At 47.6% G+C, this 16,145-nt stretch overlaps 1 protein-coding gene across 1 annotated transcript in view; it reads right to left on the reverse strand.

Moving 5' to 3' along the window:
* Positions 1–16,145, reverse strand: part of NR1D2 (nuclear receptor subfamily 1 group D member 2) — a 29,242-nt gene that overhangs the window by 4,828 nt on the left and 8,269 nt on the right. Inside the window, exons 2-7 of the mRNA XM_061134866.1 lie at positions 15,480–15,746; positions 14,525–14,613; positions 12,572–12,716; positions 10,170–10,795; positions 8,092–8,277; positions 5,759–5,969 (exon numbers count right to left, since the gene is read on the reverse strand). Of these exons, the coding sequence (XP_060990849.1) occupies positions 5,759–5,969; positions 8,092–8,277; positions 10,170–10,795; positions 12,572–12,716; positions 14,525–14,613; positions 15,480–15,746 (1,524 nt within the window). The remainder of the gene's footprint in view (positions 1–5,758; positions 5,970–8,091; positions 8,278–10,169; positions 10,796–12,571; positions 12,717–14,524; positions 14,614–15,479; positions 15,747–16,145) is intronic.

Consider the following 16,145-nt stretch of genomic DNA (forward strand, 5'->3'; position numbering starts at 1 on the left):
CTTTGTATAACATTTAATAAAATTTGGATTATTGCTACAACTGTGCTAATTATTAAAGAAACAGAAACAATCTGAATGGTGACTACTGGTTGGGGGTGGCAGGGAGGGAAATCAACTTTTCACACAAAATTGTAAGATGGACAAAAGATCTCTTCGAGATCTCGACCCTTGACTTTGGCCATACAATCATAAGGATCATCTCTGCAAAACTACTTAAAGCTTTCAATAATGCTTCCAAGACTCTCCGTTGCCTTTAATGTTCAAGCAATTGTTTTCTTTAACAGCCTTGCAATTCATTAATTCATTCACCAAACACTTTTGAATGAGTGTGGTTACTGGTATGTGTGCATAGTTGCTCAGTCGTGTCCGACTCTTGCAACCCCATAGACCGGAGCCCACCAGGCTCCTCTGTCCATGGGGATTTTCCAGGCAAGAATACTGGAGTGGGTTGCCATTGCCTTCTCCAGGTTACTGGTGTGGTGCTAGGGAAGAAGCAGTGACCGCAACAAACTGGAAGTCCTTGTATTTAGAGAGCTCATATTTTGACAGAAGAAAGTAACTGGTTTACACTACGTCATCTGTAATTTACAATAACTGGGAAAAAATGACAATGATCCCCACAAACAAAACAGTCTAGATGGCAGCAGTACCAGTACCAAACAGTAAGTGGAAAAGGACACTTGAATTAAGTTTTATATGTGGCTGATCCTCCAGTGATGATCTGGACTTTGAGTGGCCTATGCCTCTCTATTCAACTCCCTTCACTGTACCTAAGAATGTTAATCATAAAAAACCATGGTTTCATGATTTCGAGGCCAGAGGACCTAAGTACAAATGCAGCTGATCATAAACAACAATCCTCTAGCAACTGCAACACTCGAGGCACAGACTGAAATGGAAACTTGTCTTCCAGACAGTGCACTACAAGCTGTACTGCTGGTCAGGACACACCTTTCCACATCCTTCACCATTTCATGAGAACTCCTCCTCGACTGTCGTCCTACAGATGGACGTGAAATCCCCTCCACAAGCCCCATGGGGACAACTGACGCCCGCACCCTGACGAGCCCGGCCTGACACCCGCAGGCCAGTCTGACCTCCACCTACAAGGGACTCTACCCTTCCATACAGCCCGAAAAAGAACTAACCTTCCGGGGGCCACTGCTCTTCTCCTCACGGTATCAAGCTTCTCCCCATCACTCAGGCAAGTAAGAGTTTGAGCCCTCTCTCTCCCTTGGCAGCTAGAGCTGTTCTGTTAACAACCAGTACAGGGGGAGGCTTCTGAAGCTACACTAGTAGGAGTGCGAATGCCTCATCAGCCAATTATTAAAAATGTGACCTCAGACAAATTATTTAAGCCCCTGTCCCCGCCTTTCCTCAAACTCCTCGCCTGTGTAACTGAGGATAGCATGTCTGAGCTCACAGGCAGGGTCTGTCGTGAAGACAAAATTACATAATGAGATCATTGATTAGCATGTCGTCTGACAACCAAAACAAAATCAAAACCAGAAGGCAAGGGCAGACCCCAAGAAAAACAAAATCTATTTTGAATATAAAGCAAACTGTAATGTTGCTTAATTCTAAGCAGTTAGCAGAAAATACAGAAAGACAATCCATTACCTGACACTGGAATGTTCCCTTCAGGAAGCACAGGTTTAGGGGAGAGTCTATGTTGCCTTGTTACCCCTTCAGCCCCACTGAGGGAACACTATGAGCACTATTCCTGTAATCATAACACTTAAATAAGTGTGCTTTACTGTTCAATTTTTAGAATCAACTGATAAATAAAGCATGGAAGACAGTCACATCTCTAGAACAGAATGTAAACGTTTTCATTCTCGATGCCACAGAAGAAACGTTCGGGCAAAAGAAGTCAGGCCGCAGAGAAAGTAGGATGCTGCCTCCCTGGATAGTGAGGACGCGCGAGCTGAACTGCCGAGAGGTTACGGACAAGTGTAGGAGCAGAGTGTGAGCATATTACAGTCATTATATAACTAAAGTAACTGGGGGTGGGTGGGGGGGGAGGCATAAAAGCTGAGAGGGAAAAATGAGAGGGTGCTTTCATTTATCAGTTGAAAAGTGAAAGTAGCTCAGTTGTGTCCGACTCTTTGCAACCCTATAGACTATACAGAATACTGGAATGGGTAACTTTTCCCTTCTCCAGGGGATCTACCCAACCCAGGAATCGAACCAGGGTCTCCTGCATTGCAGGTGGATTCTTCACAAGCTGAGCTATCATTTATCAGTTACATCGACTAAATAAAAAGGCGACAGGATAGTATTTCGAGTTGGATCGGCAATCATCAGAACAAGCCTGAAGAACAGGCTAGCAAGAGAATAAAGAGACCCTTCCACCATTACTGGATTTTATTTTCCTGCTTTAAAAATAACAATAGTCCTTTTTAAGTGACAAAGATTTAAATTTGATACGAACATTATCATAAAGTGGAACAATGTATCATTTTAAGATGCAGGTATTTTTGTGTTGCTTGTATATCTTCATGTATAAACAACAAAAATAAGAAGGCTATATCTTCTTTTACAATCCGTCCTTCTCCTTTATTACTATATATCCACAAGCAGGCAAAGGGACAAATGGGTTGGTGGGTAAATGGCTAGAGAGACCCCCCTAAGGTGGTGCTTTTTTGTGGTGATATTATCACCCCTTATTTTCATCTTAATAATGACTGTCTAATTTCTCAAAGAACCTGTATTATTCTTATGATCAGAAGACAAAACAAGGCTTTCTCCAAGTTAAAATCTGAAACAACAGAGAAATCACATTCCTGGTGGAAACGAGGAAGGAGCATGGTGCCTGGAGGGCGCCCCCGCGCCCCCCTCCCCGGCCGCGTCCCCCGTGACCTGTCCCGGGAGCGGCGGGGGGGGGGGGGGCGCGCTGTCGTCTACCCCCTGACCTGCCCCGGGAGCGCCCCCCGCCCCCGGCCGTGTTCCCCCCGACCTGCCCCAGGGGCACCCCCGCGCCCCCCGCCCCGGCCGTCCCCTCCGCTGACCTGCCCCGGGAGCGCCCCCCGCCCCCGGCCGTGTCCCCCCGACCTGCCCCGGGAGCGCCCCCCGCCCCCGGCCGTGTTCCCCCCGACCTGCCCCGGGAGCGCCTCCCGCCCCCGGCCGTGTTCCCCCCGACCTGCCCCGGGAGCGCCTCCCGCCCCCGGCCGTGTTCCCCCCGACCTGCCCCAGGGGCACCCCCGCGCCCCCCGCCCCGGCCGTCCCCTCCGCTGACCTGCCCCGGGAGCGCCCCCCGCCCCCGGCCGTGTTCCCCCCGACCTGCCCCGGGAGCGCCTCCCGCCCCCGGCCGTGTCCCCCCGACCTGCCCCAGGAGCACCCCCGCGCCCCCCGCCCCGGCCGTCCCCTCCGCTGACCTGCCCCGGGAGCGCCCCCCGCCCCCGGCCGTGTTCCCCCCGACCTGCCCCGGGAGCGCCTCCCGCCCCCGGCCGTGTCCCCCCCGACCTGCCCCGGGAGCGCCTCCCGCCCCCGGCCGTGTTCCCCCCGACCTGCCCCGGGAGCGCCTCCCGCCCCCGGCCGTGTCCCCCCGACCTGCCCCAGGAGCACCCCCGCGCCCCCCGCCCCGGCCGTCCCCTCCGCTGACCTGCCCCGGGAGCGCCCCCCGCCCCCGGCCGTGTTCCCCCCGACCTGCCCCGGGAGCGCCTCCCGCCCCCGGCCGTGTTCCCCCCGACCTGCCCCAGGGGCACCCCCGCGCCCCCCGCCCCGGCCGTCCCCTCCGCTGACCTGCCCCGGGAGCGCCCCCCGCCCCGCCGCCTCCTCCCCCCTGAAGTCACCCGCACGGCCTCCGGAGCCGACCCTGCAGCTGCCGGCGCCGGCCTGACGCCCCGGGGTGAGCACTCAGGACCACCACAGCAGCGCGGCGCTCACACCGTGGAGCCGCACTGCCGCCGGGCCCCATCTCACGGAGCTGTGGGCTCTCACAGCGGTCACTCCGCCCAGGGCTTCCGAACCCCGCCTCCCGCCCCTCGGCCCCGGGCGTCCTCAGCTTCCGCTGGAGAAACCTAACACTCCACCCTCACGGTCCAGCTCCACCACCATCCTGCCCACAAAGCCTTCTTCCTTCCCAAGACGCCCATCTACCGCAGGCAGAACCTCAGGGTTAGAACACAAAGCTTTCTGTGTTGTTTCCGTCTCTCCAAATGGAACATGCAGCGTGTGTCTTAAAACTTGTTCTGTCACCCAGAGCACCTCACACTTCAGGCACATTCACTAAATTAAAAAGTTAACGAGTATGGATCACCTGTAGTTTCATGATTACAGATTTACTAACCTGATGCCAACTCAAACCATTACTAATTACTTATTAAGAGACTGCAAAATGGTGGGTTATGTGCCAGAGGCTTCCCAGGTGGTGCTAGTGGTAAAGAACCCACCTGCCAATGCAGGAGATGCAAGAGATAAAGGTTTGATCCCCGGGTCAGGAAGATCCCCTGGAGGAGGAAACGGCAACCCACTCCAGTATTCTTGCCTAGAGAATCCCACGGACAGAGGAGTCCATGGGGTCGCAAAGAGTCTGACACGACAAGTGACTGAACATACACATGAGCAAGAGGCATTGAAAAGCTACTAAGAAACCAGGCCGCCCTCCCTGACACGGTCCATCATATTATCCCATGAGTGCAGGCAGAGCAGGTCAGAAAAGGTGGCCAAACAACGCTCGCAAACGGCCTAAGTCTCCACCACTGGTGTGCAACGGGCCCTTCACGATACACAGAGAACTCACCCTCTGCAGGGACACTGGTGTGAGAGTCACCGCCTCACAGCTCAGCCCAGGACTGGGGGCCACACGCACACCTCACAACCCTCCCTGTGCTCAGCACAAGGGCTTTCACACAGCAGGAAGTCAATGGGAAACTTAAAGTCAGTCACGTCGAAATACTGTCGAATTCTCCACGAATGGTTTAAAATAAAGTCAGGGACACCTGAAAACAGCTGGCACGTTTTCACATGTTCCCAAGGAAGTCCCTGTCTCAGTTCCCGACTTCTTACTGGGGGTAATCCCTGTTACTGTCTGAGCTGAGATACGTTGGTCAGAAGCAACCGCAGTGTAACCACGGTGGCAGGGAAACTGGGCAACACCGTGGGTGCCTCCCAAGCCTCAGGAAACGCTGGGACATAGCAGCCGCCTCACTCGCTCACGCAGGCGCGCGCCTCTGCCCTGTGCCGACCGCACGTGAGGCTCCCACGCACAGTCGCTTCCCCTCCCGGGAGGAGGAGACCGAGACCCAGAGACAGACCGTACTTACCCAGCCACACAGAGAGCTCAGGAGCAAAGCTCAGTGAGAGCCTACAACTCGTAATTCTGATTTTTATAACAAAAGACAGTAATATCATACATCTTGATACTTACAACACTTTCAAGTAACCCACATGGTATTTTTAAATAAAACTTAGATTTGGATTACCACCACCTACCTGGAGATATACAATGTTGCAAAAAATAAATCCATAAGATATTAAGACTTGTAAAAAAAAATATGAACAAAAGCTAAAGATTAAGAGAGGTAGACATGAGACCCAGATCTCAACATCCGTTTATCACTATACAGCCCTTTTGACTTTTACTGTCATGGGAAAAAAAAATTCATCATGCAAAAATAACAGACCCCTAGTTCAGCATCTTCCCTAAGGCCTTCGTCCCTCCACATGACCTGTCAGAACCTAGGCCACTGCAGCCTTCTCCCCAGGCTGCTCACTACATTCCAGGTGTGGCACGATTGTGAACCGGCTTCCTTACCTGCAGAGACCAGGACAACTGCTGTAAACAGACTCATCTCTTCATCACTAAGTTGGAGGGCATTTAGCTTCTCACTAAATTCAAACATAGAGTTTAGCAGATCCCCTGCTCCCATTGAGTGTAAATCATCCACACTATACTTCTTTCCACTTAAAAAGGTGACAGTACGTTCCTTTGCATCAAACAATGACGCAAACCGTACCATTAAAACCTGGAAAAAGAAAAAGACTTAAATGTATATGGGGAAGTTCAATCGTAATACGAGAAAATAACTCAGTATTCAAGTCAGTTAAGAGATATCCTATGTATTTTAAAAAGTTGTAGAAGAAAAACTGAGTTTATTTTTACCCAGAACAATTTGCTTAAGGCAAATTCTCCATCAAAGCAATACTCTAGGAATAGCATCAAAAAAAAAAAAAAAAAAATTCCAACCACCAGTGGCAAAATACTCAACGCCTATGGTGCTCTGAAGCTATTAAAGATTCTGAAATGCAGATTCAAAATTAAAGCAGGCAAAAAAAACCCAAATTAAAGCAGGCAATAATGCTAAGAAGTCTGAAACTGGACCTTGGTCAAAGGTATTAACGAAACGCTTTTAAGCTATCAAGTACATCACACGGTCTCTAAGCCCAAAGTAAAAAGAGCAGTATTTCAAAGCAACAACACTTGGAAACATCCAAACACCAAATGTAGACAAGGAAAGATGAACTCCAGTTAGTCTATTTCAAGAAAGGGTAACCCCAGAAGACACAAACTATCACAGCGACTGCTCCAGTTATCAAGTCATGATGGAAATCCAAACCAAGCGTCACTGCGGACCTGCAAGCTCGCTCTACCGCAGTCACTGCTAATGACCATGTCCCTTGTTTCTCGTGTAACCAGAGGAACACTGAACAAACATCTGCCCTTTGCAGAGCTCCCAAGCAAAGACACTTCACCCAGGACAGCCTGAGAGAGAGGAAGCCTTCTAAGAAGACAGAGCTAGCCCCACAGCCAGCTGTCTCCAGACAGATCACAAGGGGAACAGAACGCAAGTCCTGGACAATGAGATCTGTGTCTAGTCGTGACTGTCATGAATTTACTGGTAACCAAGGAAAGAAAACTCTCTTCACCTCTCTGGGCTATATCATTCTATAACCTCATAACTGGGTGAACTGAACTTGATTTCTGACATCCCTTCTGACTCTCAATCTGGAGGTCCATTGGTCAAGAGTCTGTCTTCCAATGCAGGGGACACGGGTTCGATGCCTGGTCAGGGAACTAGGAGCTGACATGCCCCGAATGGAGGAGCCCACACACTGCAGCAAAGGCCCAGCGCAGCCAAAGACCCTTAAGTCTGATGTTTTCCTTTAAACTGAAAATTCCAACCTATAGGTGTTTCTTTGGAATTACCTCACAGCTGTTTTATTTATGAAAACTTCTTCTCTATTCTAGTCCAAGTGCCCCAGAGAACAGAGCCAAAGGCAAGGGGTTTTGTGGGGGGTGCAGGTGTGAAAACAGGCATGAGGAAGAAGGAAGTGTGATGAAAGCAAAATCAGTAGCGGACGACGTGTCACCAAGCTGGACACTGCCTGACATCAAGCACAGCTGAGATCTGGGCCACGGACGGCCATCCAGGGACATGAAGCGCCCCCCCCCCCCCCCCCACTTCCTCTGCTGATTAAAGGCTGGGGCCGCCCAACATCAGCTCCCACCCTCCCCTGCATTTCAGGACAACGCCCACGTTAGTTCCAGGCCAGGCCTGCGCCTGCGCCCACCTCAGCTGCGACAGGAAGCCCCAGGCCGACAGATGAGAGGCACCTGGCCCGCACGGGGAGAGGCTCTGTCTGCGTCCTACTCAAGTTGGCAACAAGAGCTGCCCCAGGCCCAGGAGACAGCATCACACAGAAAGAGAAGCTGGAGTCAAAAATGCAGCCAAGGATTCTGACGAGGCCAAGAGGATTGTGGTAGTACATATGAAACGTCTGCTACATCGACCGAATATTCCACCATCTCTTAAGACACAAAAACACCGATCTGTTTTCCCTTTGGTCCGGTACTGAACCCAGGAAATGCTGGGCTAGGCTTTCAGTAGGTGTCTAACTCCAGAGAACCTGCCAGGTTCACACCTGAAGGCGGTTTCAGAACTTGGGGTTACTGTGCTGCGAGCCCAGCACATTTGTGTTTCAAGTCTTGAGTAACGCAGGGTTTACCTTGTCTCTCCCCAAAATCCTGGGATGGTCATGCTTTTCTTGGTAGTTTCAGCCTCTGGACTACAAATACTTGTTGAGAAAAGAATGAAAATAAAATACTACCCTGCCCAGTATCAACATTCAAGATAAATAAATACCTACCTCAAAAGTCCCAGCCTTTAAAAGGTTGACCTGGTCGTGCTGCGAGAGATCTCTGAACCCAGGAATGCGCTTTGCAAACTCCACCACTTCCTTCACTGCTGGGGTGAAGCTCATGGAAAATTCTTCCCAGATTTCATGCCCCGATTTATGAGGATCTACGTACGGAGACTTACTCATCGGACAAACCTAATATGTGCAAAACAGAAGAAATCTTCGATTATGAGAGGTGGGAAAGAAACTTCAAAGGCAGCGTATCAGTCACTGGAAACCCCAACAGGAAAATACTCTGTGACACCATAGAATCTACTGATATTAACTAGCACTTTCTTTACTGGCTGCTCCCCTTGTGACAGAAAGACTCAGAGCATCCTAATTTAAACAGCAGTTAACTTATCATAAAAGAAGTAGACTAAGCAAAAGGTTCATCTATTACAAGCTGGTTCAAAAACCTGGTGCACAATCTATAGAAACATAAATTAGCTGAGCAGTTGCGGGGCTGGGGCTGGGGGCAGGTACTGTTCGCAAATAGGCACAAGGGATGTTTTGGGGGGTGATGGGGATGTTTTAACACTGGACTATGGCAATGGTGCATAACTAAAATTACTAAAAAGCACTGAAACTGAACCCTCTGTTGCACAGGTTTGACAGTGGACTCTGTAACACTACTGTCATCTCACACTGGTTTTACAAGTGTCAAGCAAACTCACACGTGCACCTGACTCTCAGTCCTGTTACTTAGGTATGGCAGACATATAATTACCATCTCTTAGGCAAGGAAATGGGACTTTAAGTGGGTTAGTGATCCATCCAAATATAGCCAGAAGTCAAGGCCTAGAGCCCTACCCCACACTTAGTATTTCAAAACTGTTTCCTAAATAGGCAAAATTACATTGCTGTAATTTCAAAGAAGAAAAGGTCTGAGATGCTTCATTGTTTTAAAAGAGGTCACTGACCACTTATTTCATATACAATGGTGTGACCACTGGCCTCCACTTTTTCAGTGAGGACACAGTGGCTGGACACACAAGGTGCACCTTCTAAACGAGGATGGGGAGGAAAGAAGAGGCCAGAGGAGGGACCAGCACACCACGGAGATACAAAATGAAATCAGCCTTCACGTGCCGACTAAACCCACGAGATCCAGAAACGGGACGGCTCCATGACCATGGACAACATCACAAATTAGAACCTAAACACTTACGGATTTTCCCCTCCTTACGGCAGTCACTAAGCCTAAAGAAAATAAGGTTACCTTCCAGATCCATGGAATCAAATAACTTCAAGGGACCAAAAACAAACACACACCTAACATTAGGACTGGGGTAGAGTCAACTATTTGACTATTTGATGAAAAATGAAGATCTGAATTACCCTGGTGTAGAAAACACCAAGCACTATCAAAGGACCTCCTGGTGTCAACAGAGCCGTGGGCCTGCTGCTCTGGATGACACTCTGGCTGAGCACCCACGACGTGCTTCCATGCAGACTGCTGTATTTGATGAAACACTTAAATGACCTAACACTGACTCATCCCACAGGATGAAGTCTGAGAAAATTCTTAGAATCCAGCAGGTTATCTTAAACTATTCCCAAGTTTTCAAACCATGAAACACCCATGCTCTACATCCAAAGACCTCTTCATATCATGATGGTTAAAGAAGACACTTTCCATCCCAATCAAGGAATTACTGACTGTGGCAAGCTAAAGGATCAGTCCCTTGAGGAAATCCCAATGCTAGTAAGGCCAAGACTAACTTGAATACCTATATTTTGAAAGGGTTTTTAAGAATTAAAAGATCAATTCTTCATAACCCATATTTTACATAAAATCCTAATTCCGATCATAGTATCAATCAAATAACACGCTTGTGTACCTAGCTTTGTGTGAAAGCAGGTCATTCCACAAATGCTGTTTATTCAAAATATTTGATCTAAAATACCACACAAAAGGGATTCTAATAAATCTAGCTTTGCTGACCCTCACCCCCGCGTCTGAATTTGGAATGGCCTCCGAGTAAAAGAAAGCCTTCACAGTTTTCCTCGACACAAAGTGAGCAAAAAAAGGGATTTCACTATACCAGGTGCATTCTGCCGCCAGTGTTGCACAGGAAACCGTTCTTGTTCTCATTCTGAGAAAACCCATCCATGGAAACTCTATCACACACTCTCTGAGTATAAGCGCCGGGGAAGCTCACGCAGTGTCCGCCCGCCACACAGACGCCGTGCCCGCCGGGGTAGTGCACGCCGCTCCGGCCCTTGTAGTGCCCGCTGAGATGCGGCGGGCTCTCGGCGCAGGGGAGGCGGCCGCGCGGCCCGCCCACACAGTGCTCGTGGTTCACGCTGTACGGCCCCAGGTTCTTAGGGAGCCGCTCTCGCGGCGGCGCCGAGGTCTCCGCTGAGCTTTCGCGCGGCTCCTGGTTATACATGAAGGTGTCCTTGTGCGCTCTGGTTACCATGCCGATCACTTCCTCCTTCGCAAAATCGGAGGAGGAGGGAGAAGAGCTTTTGCTGTTGTCCGGCTCCACCTGGGGTTTGGGTCGCGGTTGTTCCTGGGCTGGCAAGGCAATCTGCTCATGGTGGTCTGCTAAAGGGTCACTGTGCAAACGACCACTGAGCTGGCTGTCCATCATGGTCCTCATCGCACTCTGCATCTCGATCAGCATGCGCTGCTTTTCACGCTTAGGAATGCGCCCAAACCGAACAGCTATTGCAGAAAAAGATATTCAACGTCTACAGGTTAAATAAGACCCATTTATTCCAAAGAGTAACACAGCACTGGCTCTGACAACTACAGCTTCTGATGACACAAGACTGCCCACTTGGCCAAAAATCATTGTAAACCTGCCAGTTATGTTTTTGAGGAACCACAGGAAGCGGGAGTGGGGAGAGAAAATTTTCACTTTTCTCTCAAAATAAAGCTAAAGAGAAGACTTCTTGGGTATTTTATAAGCAAAGTCTAAGAAAGAAATTTGAAATCAACTAATGAAAATCAGTTTGAAACAAACCAGCATTACTACTCAGCACCTTACTAACTAAGGCTGAAGGCTGTGTCCTCACAAAAGCATTCAGCTATCCACATCCATCAATGCTGATGGGTAGGAACAATCACTTCCCCTGACCTTTGTCCGTTCATCTCTGTAACCTTATCCTCAAGACCCAACTATTAAGTGATCACCTTTTCCAACTTCTTAAGAGAAAATCTTAAAAGAAAAGGAAAGAAAAAAGTCACAGTCGATAGAAATGCAGTTATTGGAAAATAAACCGGCTGGATTTTAATTAAAATCAATGAAACAAAAACAAAAGCATTCATTTGCACTATCTTAGAGGCTAGTCCTGTCTCCAACATTCCTATCCCTGAGGGAAAGAAAAGCTTCTTTCTATTCTAGTATTTATACACAGATAATAAAAATTCAATGTATCCACCCTCCAAGGAAGTCTCACTGCTCTAACTGCAACCTCTTACACTACCAACCGCAGACATAACAACTTAATAATCATTTTGCACAGTCTACCTTAGCTTCCCTATGCATGACTGATGGCCATTTTTACTCTTGTGGAAATCACAATATCCATCAAGTTTGGATTAGTATTTCTAGAGCCATAAAAAAAAATTTTTTTTTAAGCAATTGAAAACATAGAACATCAATTGCTAAAACCTGTCATTCAAGAACCTACTTATTACAACGCTGTGTTTCTGTGTCAGTAGATACTAGCTAGAGTAACCTAAGGGACTGCTTAAATCACTCTTCCCTAGATGAATACAAGGCTCATTCTTAGCAGTTCTCAATTAACTCCTAACCTGACCCCTCTGAAAGTCTCACAATCCTCAGTTACGTTACTTGGAGGAGAATGAGACTACACAAACATGATTCCCCAAGCACTACAGAAGAGTCAGATCTCCCAGGTAGGTCGTCCACAAAGGACACTAACGGTCCCGCAAATCACCACCACCCTGTTGCCCACAGGAGTGGCCCACGCCAGGACTGAGCTGCCACCTCCTCAGCAGATGCGTCTTTCAATCTTGCGTCACCTTTGAAAGTACTCACAATCGGCGCCTAAGAGCACGGTGTCATCTCAGGACTGAGAAGTCACAGAGCTAACTCACAGAGGGAGAAATGCGTTCCTCAGAACTGCTAAGAAAGAAATCAGGGGGAAAAGCCAAGAACTCCTTTATCATGAAAAACTACACCTTTCTTTTTTTTTGAAAAAGTACTCAAATCACACAGAGGAAAAATGGGTCTTTTCACAGGCAAGAAACAAAAAAAAGAAATGAGTCAAAAGCTGTTTCTGAGGTGATGATGCTAAAATTTGACTTTAATCAATTTGGCATCCTGTAAGACCACAAAATGTGTTTTCAAAAATCTGTTTCACCCTGAGCACAAGGGGGCCACTGGTAATTGACTTACAGCTCTGGTGCACGCTGAGGAATAAAGCCAAGCCCCATACACTCTAAGAAGAGCACTCTAAACTGGGGACATACCATCTCTTGACATCCCAACAGACAGACACTTTTTGAAGCGACACTGCTGGCATCTGTTCCTATTCATTCTCATTATAGAGCAGTTTTCATTCTTCAGGCACTTCTTGTACTGAATGTTTTGCTGAATGCTTCTCCGAAAAAAACCCTAAGAACAAAGGAAGATGTAGGGATCCGATTAAAAACATCCAGAGGAACTCCCTCTAAGCATCCCCCACACCCAGTTAGCCAGCACGCTCCCAGGACCCGAGAGGCCATTCTGGCTTAGAGCGGGGGAGGATGACGCTGACACTCAGACCATCACTGAGCTCTCAGCAGTACCTGCGAGCGCCTGCCGGCCACGCGGAGCTCTTTCCCCGCTTCCCTTTGGAGTCTCAGTGCTGCCAAAGCCCCCGTGTCCTACACTCCGTTCACCCTGTTACCAGCCGGGCCTGCAGCCACGCTTTCCAGCTCATCCTGGAGTCACATTCAAATTTCCAAACTCGTGCAATATGAAGGACGTCCTCAACAAGATGACAGAGAACGGTGTTCCACACTGCAGTTCCCTCACTAGATCTAAGGATCACATTAGGAGAACTTGGTCTTTCCTGGATTACCACCAGCTGACACCTCCTTATCATTCCAGATGTTCCCGGTTACTTATCAGCTACAGGTAAGTGTCACACACACCCACAGCTCCCAGCTGGATGACCGCACACAGCTGCCGTATTTACTGCACAAACAATCCAAGTTCATGCTCTGTGAGTGGTCTGCAAAGACCTCCCCTTGACTTTTTCAGGAAAATCAAAATCACCTAAATTCTTTTAAACTGCAGTTTCCTCGACTGTCGTTAACTAACCACATTATTGGATGAATCTGTATTAGTGATTGTGGGATATAACATTTTTATGCTTTGTTACTATAATAACTTGGGCACTATGATATCTGAGCTAGATCTATAAGAGCAATTATGTGTGGCATTTATCAAGAATATGCACTGATATTCCTTTGCTTGTGCTTTTGTTTCTCTAGCTAGAAACATAGTTATTTCATATCTTTTGTTAAAAGAAAAAAAAGAAAAACTATTTATAGAATTTTTAAAACAATGAAAAAGTGCTATTTCTGAATAAAGTATAGTAGTCCTGTGACGTGATCGAGCCATTAAGAGCTACAAAACTCACAGCTCATTCAGAGCCACCCTAGAAAGTATCTTCCCCTTCATCATGTATATTCACTGTTTTGCTCACCCACCATATCCAGCCAAACTGGGTTCCGGCTTCTGGCTTTCAGTGAGAGGACAGCACCAGCACAAGTCCTGACCGTGTCAGTTTTAGACACTCAGGAGGAAGGACTGTGCCAGATGAGAAGAGAGAGTCCCTAGATGTAAGTAGGAAGTACAGACTTCTCACTTGGAATTACCTGACTCAGGAATATTCAACTCAACTTACAAATGAGCTTACCTAGGGCTCAATTTATTCTTGAGATTCTTTCACTGACTTGGCATCGCTTCCGAAGGTATCACATTTTTACAAGCATCTAGGAATGGCGCCCAGTTCCCAGCACCTGCCACGTCAGAGTGTCAAAGGACCTGATGAGATCTGTTCCAAGCCTGGCTTAGTCTAAGTCTCGAGAAGGCAACAGCCTCATCCACGTGCTCCCTGCCGTCCACTGCCACCCAGGACAGTGCCTGACGCGTCGGTGAGTGAAACACTTCACACCAGATTCAAGTGTAAGATAGCAAATTTATTTTGATCAAAATCTTAAAGGAAAAAGAAATACTAAAAAAAAAAAAAAAATACTAAATATATTTAAAATGTAGTTTTAAAATATATTTTTCAAAATGAGTTATGTTTGTACACTACATAAAATGCTTAAAACTTTAAGGAGCAGCTGACTTCTCTTCTCCTTCCAGATTATAGACCATGTAATTTCTTTAATCCCAGAATCGGCAGCTTAAACAAATAAAGCATGCATTACCTTACAGCCTTCACAAGCATGAACGCCGTAGTGGAATCCTGAGGCCACGTCCCCACAGACTTTACACAGGAGAACCATGCCACTGAATTCTGAAGCACAAATAGACAGAAAAGTGAAAAGCTGGAAGAAAAGCTAAAACTATTTCTTTCCAATAGAGTACTGTATTTTGTTCAACTTATAAATACTTTAAAAAATATACAAATATACTTTTATAATGTCAGAGAAAAATCTTTACACCAAATTGACAATCAAAAGAAATCACACCTTATGGCATGGCCAAAACTCTCTCAGAGAGCTGAAGATTCTGGACATACACTGAAATTTTGTAAATCTAGAGTTACTCTACATCAGATATGCAACCAGAACTAAGAAAACAATTCTGCTGGGTAAGAGTCAAGGAATCAGCGCCAGGGGCGTCAACCAACAAAAGGTGCAAAGTGGGGTCTCCACAGGCCGCTGTGCAAACAGTCCAACCCACGCGCGGGCAGAGCCAGGTGCCAGCCCTTCCTGACCCCGCCCTGAAGCAGCCTGTGACCTCTGCACTCACTCACGGATCCACATTCCCACTACTCTGTGGGATATTCCAACCCTCCAAACATTCCTAGCGCCAGGCTTCATGAGCAAGCTCCTTTCCGTGAGTGAGTGCTCCACTCTAGAAACCAGAGTCAGCACTAGGAGGGCAGAAGAAAGACAACTGTGGAAGCTAAGAGGGCACCCGAGGGGAAACACAGGCAGACGGACCACCTCACCACAGAGAACCGATTAAGACAGGCCCTAGGCTGAAACTTTTAATTAAGGTCATCACTGATTTCTTAATAACTACTAAACTGTAACTACCCAGAAGGGGGTGAAAAGTACACCCAGAAATAAAACAGTCCCCACCAAATGAGCAGGTGATAAAGTAAGCCCCACCTGCGATTAGTAGCGTCAACTGTCAGAAAACCAGACAACTCACTTGTGACTCCACTGTGACTCTTTGTCAGCCCAGGGGCGCTCGATTTGCTGGTTTTCATAGAACAATCTATTCGATCATTCTTCAGGATGCCTTCAATATTGGAGAGATCACCATTTTTGGGGTTCCCATTGCTATCAGAGTGAGTGCTGTTTGGAGAAGATGGGACAGAGGAGGAGTTGGACTGGAAACTGTTCTCGGAGCCCTCACTGTGACAAGAGGCAGGGCTGGACGCTGAGCTGGAAGAACTGATGTAGGCAATCACACCTCCTGGAAGAGACGGGAAATCAGGTAATTAGACACATGATAATGCGTATTTTCTATTTTCACAAATCTCAACAGTAAAGTCACTAACTCTGGAAAACAGGTTAATGATCAAAATTACCACAAAAGGGAAAAGTAGCTTATTTTCTTCCCTATTTCCTACTAGTCTTGCTTCCACAGAGTTCAAAGCTATAAAATTCCCACTGGTTTAAAAAGTGGGCAGGCTCTCACTGGCTCTGTGATTCTCAGCATGTGCTGATCCAAACTTAAAAGCTTTTCATTTTCCAAACTACTCCTAAAAGGGGATGGAAGACCCTCCTGAGTGACAGCAAAGCCAGTCATCACGTTGCCTGGGTCATGAGGAAACCTGGTTCTGGTCCCCTCTCTGCCTCCTTTCTTATCCCC

This window comes from Dama dama, chromosome 32, assembly GCF_033118175.1.
Source record: "Dama dama isolate Ldn47 chromosome 32, ASM3311817v1, whole genome shotgun sequence".
Classification (NCBI taxonomy): Eukaryota; Metazoa; Chordata; class Mammalia; order Artiodactyla; family Cervidae; genus Dama; species Dama dama.